This window comes from Olea europaea, unplaced genomic scaffold, assembly GCF_002742605.1.
Source record: "Olea europaea var. sylvestris unplaced genomic scaffold, O_europaea_v1 scaffold830, whole genome shotgun sequence".
Taxonomy (NCBI): domain Eukaryota; kingdom Viridiplantae; phylum Streptophyta; class Magnoliopsida; order Lamiales; family Oleaceae; genus Olea; species Olea europaea.
Window position 1 is genome coordinate 161,726 of NW_019266741.1, and position 12,307 is coordinate 174,032.

Here is a 12,307-nt window from a genome sequence, read left to right on the forward strand (position 1 = left end):
TATCAATCCTTCACAATATTTTTAATAAATCATATATTTCTCTCGTCTTCTCGCGATATTAGATATATAGCTTATGAAGGTAAATGATACCAAATTCTACTTCTTTCTAATTGATAAGACAAGGCATCTAAACTTTTTTCACCAAAAGAATAGGAAAGTTGGCAAGAATCAAGAAATTGACAATAAAAGAGAAAGATGGAGAATCAATCAAGAACATGAACTACCACTTCAATTCAGTTGGGTCCCTCACTCACAACCTTACTTATCATTGTGGTATCATAGGAAAAAAGAAAAGAAAAAGAAATAAATAGTGGAGTATGGAATTGATTCCGCCTTGGTAAAAAAGTAACAATAATTTCGAGAAATTATGCTCTATTCTATTTATTATCGTTGTTCTCTTTAATTTTTTTTAATCAGATCTCCTCATATCCATGCTCATGCCAGTTCCCATCTGAATTTTAATCTAATTTGGTTCTTATTTTACATTTTTTTTAAAGTTTATATTCAGAGGGTATTTGGTAAGGATTAAATTTAAAAATTTTTGGAGATTGTAAAATAAGTTTTTGAAATGTGTGGTTGAAAAATTGTGGGACCCGTGAAAAATGTAGTTTATATTGATTGTTTGACTTTGATTTAGATTAAAATATGATTTTAATCTCTCCCAAACAAGGTCTCAATCAAACATTCTCTCATAAAATAATTTTCATATGTTAATTTAAAATTTTTCTTTATTTTTAACCACACATTATCCAATAAAATACGATTCTAAAATGCATCTTACCTCTAAAATGGGGCTAAAACAAGGTCTTAATTTGTTAAATTTTACTGATTAAGACGAACGTAGTCATACTTGAAATGGATCCACTCAATATTGAAACAAAGCAGTGAGATTCACGAATTATAGTGAACAATTGAATGACTATTCACCTTCGGGAATGCTCTCACACCTTAAAGTGTTGAGTTAAGTCTCGTAACAAGTTCAACTCTAGTTATCATCATTAAATTTGAAATCTTTAACATACGATTGATAATAATTCGAATGAAAGTGAGAATGATGTCCAGTCATTATGTTCCTTTTGCACTGGACAACACATACTACACTATTATATTTTTACCTAAACAAGTCAAAGTTGAACGTACATAGCACGTTATTTTAAAACACTTTATAAGTAATCTATAAGTAATATTTGATATCAATTTGTTGGATGATTTGATGAATTTTGAATGAATTAAAGAAAATAAAATTTAGTATAGCAATTTAAGATAATAAAATGGTACTCAAATTGTACTTTCAAAACTCAATTTTTATGATTCAAATTTTGTGTAATGATGAAATACTATAAATGAGCAATCTTTTTATATTACATTTGATATATAAAAATTAATTGTTAATACATAAATTTAACACCCATAAAAATTTTCAGATACATGAATATGAATAAATTCATCTATAATAACTTTAGATTCATGACATTCAAAATTCATCAAGTGAAAATTCATTGATTTAGATTAATGTGAATATTAATTAACTGAGAATTAATAATACAAATTTCATAAATGAAAATAATTTTGTAGTATTTATTATATATCCAAAAAAGAAAAGTAAGGTATTATTAAAATAATCGAATTATGGGGTGGTTAAAACTGTTTAAAAAATAATTCTTCTTTGATATGATATTTTAATTATCGATTAGAGATTTAAATTAAAATAACAAACAATATAACAAACTTCCTTCATACTCAAACAAACCAATTGATGACTTTTATGATTGAGCAATAAAGCCTAAATGACGGTAAAAGATTGCAGGTCCACTTAACCTTTCGTAGGTCTTATCACACTGTAGTATTCCACCTAATCCTGGGATTCTTACCTACGAGTATTATAAATTTTCGCTCAACTCACACTTCCCAAACCCTCCATATAGCCGTGATTCACTTTCTCACCAAATTCTTGACTCACTTCCATTTTCTTTTAATTTTTTATATTTTTATTTAACATTTTCCGGCGAGAATGGGGTCGGCGCTACTCTCAGATCTGGGGACGGAGATCGTGATCCCGGTGTGTGCAGTTATTGGTATAGTGTTCTCGCTAGTGCAGTGGTTCCTTGTCTCGCGCGTGAAGGTCTCGACGGAACATGCTGCGTCGTCTCCGACCAGCAACAACGGGAAGAATGGATACAACGATTCTTTGATCGAGGAAGAGGAAGGCATCAATGACCACAACGTCGTCGCTAAGTGCGCCGACATTCAGAACGCCATCTCCGAGGGTTAGAATTTATACTGACTTCTCTAGATCTCTCTACAATTTATTCAGATCTGATTTTAAATCTATTTACTATATAAAAATTAAAATGCCCGTGTTTTTTATTTCTTTTTTTTTTTCTAACAGATTTGAAGTAGATATAATTTATAAATAATATTAGTGTGTATTCTTTTAATCTTAAATTTGTTAAGAGGAAGCTCAGTGAATGCTTATTTAGCTGAATTAAGCTGTGATTAATAAGTGATTTTTTTATCATTATCGTTTTCTTTTGTTTGAGCTGTTTTAATTTACTCATTCCCAATATGAGTGAGTGTCTTCATTTAATTGTTTGAGTGGATAGTTTTTAATAATAATTAAGAAGTGTCTTTATAATATATGATTTTGTACTTTTCTTTTCTAAATAATACTCTTTTATTTATTACAGATATTATTTTATTTGTAAACTCCTCTTGATCTAACCATTTTTGAAGCAACTGCTCCAGAGATTTTCTCCATCGCCAATTGGTTGCAAAATGTCCCATCCCTATCTCGAGTTGTTTTGGAATTTCCCGCCGAGTCGGGGAATTGAGCCTCTTCTCGTTCTTACTCTTATTTTTTGTTTATATTTATTTATAGAATGGCAAAATTCCTATTCCACCCTCTCGAAGAATCCTGACTTTTATTTTTTATATTATTTGCGTATGTTATCTTTTACGTATTTAAATTTATACCGTAACTAAATCCAAACAAAATAAAGAGAGCAAGAAATGAGATATTTTACTCCTGATCTTTTACCATAATAGTTGGGATTTTGTTGGCGAGGGGAGGGGGTTTTGGGTTTTTCTTTTGTCCGCAAGAATGAGTGACGAAAACGCGTTGGAGTTTAATAATGACATAAATGAGCTGGCACACGTTATTTTTTATTGTACCATATTTGGGGAAAAGGAACTGGAGGTGATTTATTATCGAGTAATGCTATTTAGTCCCATTGGATTGTAGCTCGTGTCTAAGTGGCGCCAACGTGACAGTAAATGATAAGTGAAACAATAAAGCCATGAGTACAGGAAAATTCTCACAGAACTTGTACCGACGTTGACGTGGCAAAACATGATTAGACTTTTTTTTTTCTTTTTTCTCATTATCCAATGATGTCACACCATGTGTTGTTTGTAAAAATTTTTTGTCAAAAAATTTTGTACCTATATCATTGTTCATTATTTGATCGAATATTGCTGTCAGTGGGAAATTGGGAATTGGTGTAATTATATGTAAATAATTTTTTTGGAATTGAAGTTATTCCAGTTCCAAGGGCATGTTTGGCTAAAAATGTTTACTAATAGGTAATAAATATTTTTTTGAAAATAAATAACTTTCTAGAAAAAAGGGTGTAAGATGTTTGGCTCATGTTTATATATTGTATAAACGTTTAAATAACCTTTTATCCATATATTTCTAGCACCCACAATGCTGTCTATGAATTTGTGAGTGATTTCTATCTATTTATTATTTAAATTGTTTCTAAACATGCTCTAAGTAACTTTTTTTACTTATAAATACTTTAAAATAATCCAAGCATGTTTCGAAGATATTAACCTTCACTTATTTTTAAGCTTAGCCATGCTTATGAGTTTTCGACAAATTTGGTTCTGCAGCTTTTATGTGATAATAGTTATTATGCTCGATTTCTCCACTGAGTTGAATGATCACAAATTTAAACAATATTTTTTTAATTGAAAGATGATGTATAAAAATAATTGGAAGTATAAACATCAATTTAAATATTTTGATTTTATTAAAGCATGTTATTAATTTTATTTTTTTTTAATTATTAACATGTTAAATTATTATGATACATAGAGAAACTAATATTTTGATTTACATCTAATTTTGTAAATTGATATTTTTATGATTTGCATTCTTGAATTTCTTCTTTGTGAAAAATGTAATTTATCTTAAAGTACATTTGGGAAGTGTTGATAAGCAGTGTAAATTATAAATTGATAGAAATGAGTTATTGATAAGTCGGTAATATTTGTGGGACCCTTGGAATTTGTGGATAAAAAGTTGCTTGAGTGTGCATAAATATAAACCAAACATAAGTTAAATATCTAATTCGTTACGTATCAAACATTAAAATCTTATTTGTATGAGTATAAGAAATTATATTTCTAAACAAAATCAATGATAGTTTAATGGAAAGAGGTCTTCTTTGAAAGATCTAAGAACCATGTTCGATTCCCTGCCTACGCAATTATGGAACCATGCTCACATTTTTTATCCAGACTATGGTTTCGCATAAAATTAGCGCTTTGACTTTATTTTGACCAATTGGATTGCAAATTGGCCCAACTCCACACCTGGATCGACTTGCTATTGACCCACCGGTTTCAATACCGGTTTTAACAACATTGTGTGTGATAAAAAAAGGTTAATTTACTAATGTAGCTGTTTTAAAAATTTGGTGGAAAAGGAATTTTTGATTTTTAGTTGTCACAAGTGCAGATCTTCATAATATTCACATTGTTTTTATTGGTTTTAGTTTCTATTTGCCAACTATAAGGTTAGGTTACATGGATATTTATGTTTTACTGATCTACAATTTCTGGTTGTAACAGGCGCAACATCTTTCTTATTTACGGAGTATCAATATGTTGGTATTTTCATGGTTGCTTTTGCGATTCTCATCTTTTTGTTCCTGGGCTCTGTGGAAGGTTTCAGCACACGAAGCCAGCCTTGCACCTATGACAAGGAAAAATTGTGCAAGCCAGCTCTTGCAAATGCTATCTTCAGCACCTTATCCTTTTTGCTTGGTGCTATCACTTCAGTCCTTTCTGGTTTTCTCGGGATGAAAATTGCTACATATGCTAATGCAAGAACTACATTGGAAGCTAGAAAGGGTGTTGGGAAAGCTTTTATTGTCGCATTCAGGTCTGGTGCAGTCATGGGTTTTCTCCTTGCTGCAAATGGCCTTTTGGTGCTATACATTACCATCAATCTCTTCAAGCTGTACTATGGTGACGACTGGGAAGGCCTTTTCGAGGCAATAACTGGCTATGGTCTCGGTGGATCTTCCATGGCTCTTTTTGGGAGAGTAGGAGGAGGTATTTACACCAAGGCTGCTGATGTTGGTGCTGATCTTGTTGGGAAGGTTGAAAGGAACATTCCAGAAGATGACCCCAGGAATCCAGCTGTAAGATACAATGCTTTCCTGAAGTCATGTTCTTTGGCCCAGGAATTTGTTGTAATGGATTTAATTTTTGTCTGCTGCAGGTGATTGCTGACAACGTTGGTGATAATGTTGGGGATATTGCTGGAATGGGGTCTGATCTATTCGGTTCATATGCAGAATCATCATGTGCTGCTCTTGTGGTGGCTTCCATCTCCTCTTTCGGATTGACTCATGACTTCACTGCAATGTGTTACCCACTGCTTATTAGTTCCGTGGGAATCCTTGTTTGCTTAATTACCACCCTTTTTGCTACTGACTTTTTTGAAATCAAGGCTGTGAAGGAAATTGAGCCAGCATTGAAAAATCAGCTTATTATCTCCACTGTTCTTATGACTGTGGGAATCGCAATTGTTACCTGGACTTGCCTGCCATCATCCTTCACGATTTTCAATTTCGGTACTCAAAAGGTTGTGAAGAACTGGTAAGCTTTTGATTTTTTGCTCATGCTTTCATTATCTTCGATAAAGCATCATTAATATTTTACCTGCATTTGTATAAATTTTTCAGTACCCGTTCCCTGTTTACTTAATGTGGCTTTGTGTTACTTAAGCTTTGTTCCTCCATTGCATATGCATTCATTTCATTAAATAAATGCACCATTAATGTGAAACCCATGTTACTTATTTTTTGGGTACTTTGCACATTGTGGCTTTACAGGCAGCTATTCTTGTGTGTGTGCGTCGGGCTTTGGGCTGGACTTATTATTGGATTCGTGACAGAGTATTATACCAGCAATGCTTACAGGTGAATATTACTATTTTTTTTGTCTTCATGCAACAGTGTCACTTAATCCCTTCATTCTTTTTTTGGCATCAGTATTCTTGCTAGAATCTGATTTCTTTTATCCTATTCATTTTTGCCCTCCAGACCTGTGCAAGATGTTGCCGATTCCTGTAGAACTGGTGCTGCTACCAATGTCATATTTGGCCTTGCACTGGGATACAAATCAGTCATCATTCCTATTTTTGCCATTGCTATCAGTATTTTTGTTAGTTTCACCTTCGCTGCCATGTACGGTATTGCAGTGGCTGCCCTTGGAATGCTTAGCACAATTGCCACTGGGTTGGCTATTGATGCTTATGGTCCCATTAGTGACAACGCCGGAGGAATTGCTGAGATGGCTGGAATGAGCCACCGAATTCGTGAGAGAACTGATGCACTTGATGCTGCTGGGAATACCACTGCTGCTATTGGAAAGGTATTTGCATGTTTTCTCTCTTTATTCTTGTCCTCAAATTCCGTGGTTGTAATCAGATATTCAAAGGTGCAATGTGAACTTATACCCTTAGTTGGCATCATTTCTCTATTACATTACAATTGTATATTGCTTGTTAACTTCTGTCGAAGCTTTTGTATTTGTTTCTTCATGGTTGTTTTAATGTGCACATGCTGGCTATTTAACTCGAGTTGTACTCCTTGTTTTTTTCTAGGGATTTGCCATTGGATCTGCTGCACTTGTGTCATTGGCACTATTTGGTGCCTTTGTGAGTCGGGCAGAAATTTCTACTGTTGATGTTTTGACCCCTAAGGTCTTTATTGGGTTGATTGTTGGGGCAATGCTTCCTTACTGGTTCTCTGCCATGACAATGAAGAGTGTAGGTAGTGCAGCTCTGAAAATGGTTGAGGAAGTTCGTAGGCAGTTCAACACTATTCCTGGTCTGATGGAGGGTCACACCAAGCCCGATTATGCCAACTGTGTGAAGATCTCAACTGATGCCTCGATCAAGGAGATGATTCCCCCTGGTGCCCTTGTCATGCTTACACCTCTCGTTGTTGGAATCTTCTTTGGAGTCGAGACCCTCTCTGGTGTTCTTGCTGGTTCTCTTGTTTCTGGTGTACAGGTATAAATTTTTATTTCCGTTCACGATGGATGTTTTGAAAATAATTTTCATTTTTTATGTCTTTTTATCGAGATCTCTCTCTTTTCTTTCCTGTTCCGGTATTCTTACAGATAGCAATATCTGCATCGAACACTGGTGGTGCATGGGACAATGCCAAGAAGTATATTGAGGTAATAATATGGTTTAAAGATGAACGTTCGTTCTTTTCTCATGCAACGATAGTGGAGCGGTGTAGTTTACTTCTATATATGTTTCTTATTTTATTAGGCTGGTGCTTCCGAGCATGCAAGGACTCTTGGGCCGAAGGGATCTGAACCTCACAAAGCAGCTGTTATTGGTGACACCATTGGCGATCCTCTCAAGGACACTTCAGGTCCATCACTCAACATTCTTATCAAGCTCATGGCAGTCGAGTCTCTTGTGTTTGCTCCCTTCTTTGCCACTCATGGTGGTCTGCTTTTTAAGATCTGAGCGACGAATGCCAGGAAAATTAAGAGAGAACGTCATCTCACCACTTGTTTCCATGTTTTAAGCTTTTAGCCTGTAACCGAGATTTTATTGCTGCTGCCGATGATGATGATAATTGTAAGGATAAGTGCAATGGTGTGAATGGGCGTTCTTGTCATGGGAGAGCTAAGATCAAACTTTCAGGACGATTAGTTTCTTTTATTTTCTATAACCCTATTAATTTTTGTTTGAAGAACATCAGAATTTAAATTTTGGCGGGGTTCAGAAAGAATGTTGTCAATTTTAGCACTGTTTTGTTGTATGTCGTCCTTTTTTCATCGTAAGTAGTGTGAAATTGTTTATCACTCGACTTGCTACTATGTTTTCCAGTTTGTGGATATAATGAAGGGTTGAGTAAAACTCTTGAACCAAATTGATCGAGCTGGACCCAAGTTGAATCGGATCGAGTTGTTCTTCCTAAGTTAAATATCCAAATGGATATTTGAATCGAGAACCGACGGGTTCGGTTCGGTACGATTCTCAAATAATGAGATGATGAGAAATCCTCGAAATTGAGAACATTTAAATAACATTGATCCATGACAACATATGATGGACACAGATTAAGATATATAACTAAAGATCCCCAAGGTTACACATAAACCAAATAATCTGACATGTTTGTTTTTATGATAAATACCAAAACAAATCCACAGGCTACACGTAAAACCCCATTAAATTGTAGTTCTGCAACTGAGCTACTGAAAAATAAAGTTAGAAAAATGTTTCACTCTTTCTATTTTGGTGGTGGTTGATCCTCCTCTTTGTCACTATCGTCGTCGTCATCGCTGCCTCCATCTCCATTAGCCTGAATCTCATCATCAGAATCCGCATAACCATGAGAATGCATATCACTCCCTTCTCCAGAACAATCATCCTCATCAATATCATTGCCATCAACATCGTCATCGTCATTCAGCATAATCTCATCATCAACATATTCACCCAAATTCTGGCTTTCCACTGACATTACATCTTTCTTGACGTTTCCAAAGAGGAATCTGCAGATGGAATCAGACAGTTCAATGATAAGTTGTTTTTCCTTTCATTTTTTTTTCTCTGACAAATAATGTAAAATAAAATTAAGCTCAAAAAGAAAAATCCACACACCTCTTCTCGTCTCTGATGGAAGTGGAAACACATAAATATCACGAGGAAAAAAAGGAAAGCTTCTTAAAATACATCGATAAACTATCCCAGACCAATATGTACACAAGAAGTATTCATTTTAATCTTAGTGTGGGGATATAAAGATTGCAATGACAAAGTACCACTACCATAAAGCCCAATAGGACGTCACTTTTGACTAGTTTCAGTCTGAGCAAGATGCCAAACAAAAAACGGCAGAATCTGAACATCACTCTATACTTCTGCCTCTATCATTTGCATGCCTGAATTATTGCTCAAGTAAAATCTGTAAATTTTGGTGAAGAAAACTCCCTTCTAGTTTTCCTAATAAGCTAATTAATTTTTATGAAAGATTTCAAAAAAGGACCATCATACTAACAAGGCGAGTGGTTCCAAGAGGGCAAAATGTTCATGGTGAACATGGATATATCAGACGGTTTACTTTTCAGACAGTTCACTTAACATGTCAAATATTTTTCCAACAAGCATATATCAGACGTTTTCATCCAAGAAAATTTCTAGTACTTGCGGAATATGAAAACTTGGTACTCCTTGACACTATAAAATTGACATGTGCATGTTTAGGTCCCAACATAAAAAATTAATACACAATTGAACTTTCGTAAAAGAGTGTGGAAATATAAGATCATCTTATACAAAAATTTATAGATTGTATGTAAGTTTATATACAGACATATTATCAATGATGTGATAAACAAAATTTTGATAAATAACATGTAAATTATTGATACACACACACACACAGAGCATCTATGAAGAATTGAATGCAATTGTTGAAGTTCTCTATGCAAGTCCATATCACGTGTTCAATCCGTGCTCTTTAATCCTTCGTATCTTAAAGCCCTGTTTGGTAGCAATGTTTCACTCCAAAAAATCAATTTTTGTTTACCATTATTTCACTATTTCAGTCGTCATTTTTGACTTCCTCACTCACAGGTGGAACCACTTTTCTCGCTAACTGTCAAAAAATCAATTCTCATAATCATTACCAAACAGACCCTAAATAAGATGGAATCTATTTTAAATAAGTCAAAAAAGATTGAATCTATAGACACAATTCAATCTTCATCTATATCTCAAACCATTTGGCATATCAGAATTTGAAATTTATACATACAAAGCCTCGCTACCAAAATTCACTAGGCTATACAAGGAAAAAGAATTAACTAAACCAAACAGTAATTTCATTTTAATGGAGCATAGCTTTTCTAATCTATGATCCTGGGCAAGATGATATTCATATAAAAAATATAAATTAAAATATAGATTCTACTTTGCTTGGAAATCTCACACCAATAAAAAAAACAGCATTCTAAACGGACAAAAAAATAAAAGCTAAAGTAAAAAAGCAATATTACAAACAAGAATTAGAAGCAAAGCCTTCCGTTACAAAAAAAAAGTAAAAGAGACCCAAAACTCAAGAAATGAAGGAAAAAAACCCAGAGTAATTTTCTGCTTTAAATTCATCTAAAGGTTGTCTTGGTAGAATTCTCTTATTAGGGCACTTGGTTTACTGTAATACCCAGAGTATTATCCTTTATATCAAGAATAAAATATTTCAGTAATTAGTGATAATGTTAAGGGAATAAATCCCACATCGGTTAAATACCGAAATATTGACCAACTTAAATAGATCTTGGGCCACTCCTCTTAATAAGGTTGAGATGAACCCCAAATTTTAACATAGTATCAGAGTCCAGTAAGCTCCAACGAGTTATTCGACCCGATTAAGTCTAAAAAATGAGCACACGGATTTCACGATGGTCTGCCAAAAAAGAGCCACCATCTTGCGGGGCATGTCAAGGAATAAATCACACATCGATTAAATACCGAAATTTGACCAACTTAAATAGATCTTGGATCACTTCTCTTAACAAAGTTGACCTTATTAAAATTTTTATAGCTTCAGATTTAACAAATTTGGAGAGCTTAAACATGGATTCTTGCAGAATCAGCGATGAAGGCATGGTTAATCTTGCAGGTTATTCTATGACATAGTTTTTATTCTACTCAACTCTGTATTTTTGCAAAGAAAACAAAGGACCCGCTGCTGTATGTTGATGAATGCTGACATTTGCTTTTCTTACGGTGTCTGAGATTCAGGCCCTCATCGTCTCAAATGCTTGGAATTGTCTGATACTGAAGTAGGAAGCAGTGGATTGCGCCATCTCTCTGGTTAGACATCTGACAGTATAGAAGATATTACTATTGAATGCTAGCTTTTATGTCATGATCTGTTTCTTGTTCCCTTCAATAACAATTTAGAGTTCATGTTCATCAGCATTATTCATGTATTCTGATACTTTTACATTTCTTATGTTGCAAAATTATTTGCTTCCATTGCTTGAGTTTATACTTACAACTAAAGGTACGAGAGGGGTCGTGTTTCCCAAATGGAATAATATGCAGTGTTTTTATGACGTGGAAATGAACATAGAAGTTTTAATTGTTTTAGATAACAAAGAAATTATAGGACATGCCACATGATATGTTACCAGGGCCAAAACCCCACCTCAAGGTCAGCCCTGTGCCATGCCCCAAGAAACCCTTTTGCAACTACTGTCTTATTTGGATTCAGTTTGATCTGTCCTGTCCATTTGTTTGTAGGTCTGTTTAATTTGGAGAGTTTGAATCTTTCCTTCACCGTTGTCACTGATGGTGGTTTGAGAAAGTTGTCTGGGTTATCGTCTCTGAAATCCCTCGACTTGGATGACCATCAAATTACGGATGCTGGCCTTGCAGCTCTTACAAGTTAGCATCTTTCAGACTTCTGCGTGGTGCATTTGATTGGCGAAAAATCTGTATAATTGTTAATTGATATTTTAGCCTCAAAACTTGGTATTAGTCCTAATAAGATACTCATGTTGTTTGCTAGTTTCTAAGAATCAAATGTTACTCTTTCTTGGAAAGTTTTTGCTTGCAACTTAGGTGCTTCATGATTCTCTGATATGTCTATAGCTCACTTAGTTTAGTTGTTCCTTCCCTCAAAAATTTTCTTGGTTGCGTCAGAGGTTTAAGAAGGAACGAAGGGGCGCGGGTCATATTCGTTATATATACATATTAGGGAGAAAGCGTCAGATATGGAGATTGTCAACTATTTATATGTTCTGTCAAGTATTTTCTGTGTGTAGGTTGGATCACAATGTAACTGGATTCTTTTAGCAGCTAAATACAGAATATGGTCAGGGATCGATCAATGCTATAACTAATTTGATATAAGATAATACTTTGTAACAATAATTAATTGAATAAACAATGATGTACAAATAGCATTACTCTAATAATTTCCTTAGAGCTGAAAGAGTCAATAAAAATTCGTCAGCATCCGTGGCATCAGTA

General features: G+C 34.3%; 2 protein-coding genes and 1 pseudogene across 2 annotated transcripts; 2 read left to right on the forward strand and 1 right to left on the reverse strand.

Moving 5' to 3' along the window:
- The first annotated feature begins 1,898 nt into the window (after window positions 1-1,898).
- On the forward strand, window positions 1,899-8,124 carry LOC111391797 (pyrophosphate-energized vacuolar membrane proton pump-like). The gene is made up of 8 exons (XM_023017063.1): window positions 1,899-2,267; window positions 4,858-5,432; window positions 5,513-5,892; window positions 6,129-6,215; window positions 6,339-6,669; window positions 6,902-7,312; window positions 7,423-7,482; window positions 7,580-8,124. Exons 1-8 carry the CDS (start codon window positions 2,012-2,014, stop codon window positions 7,781-7,783), a joined length of 2,304 nt encoding a protein of 767 aa, XP_022872831.1. The 5' UTR covers window positions 1,899-2,011; the 3' UTR covers window positions 7,784-8,124.
- Window positions 8,125-8,382: 258 nt separating this feature from the next.
- On the reverse strand, window positions 8,383-9,013 carry LOC111391775 (secreted acidic protein 2-like). The gene is made up of 2 exons (XM_023017032.1): window positions 8,930-9,013; window positions 8,383-8,820 (listed from the first exon to the last, which is right to left on the reverse strand). Exon 2 carries the CDS (start codon window positions 8,787-8,789, stop codon window positions 8,556-8,558), a length of 234 nt encoding a protein of 77 aa, XP_022872800.1. The 5' UTR covers window positions 8,790-8,820; window positions 8,930-9,013; the 3' UTR covers window positions 8,383-8,555.
- A 354-nt stretch (window positions 9,014-9,367) lies between these two features.
- LOC111391801 overlaps window positions 9,368-12,307 on the forward strand; it is a 32,266-nt pseudogene continuing 29,326 nt past the window's right edge.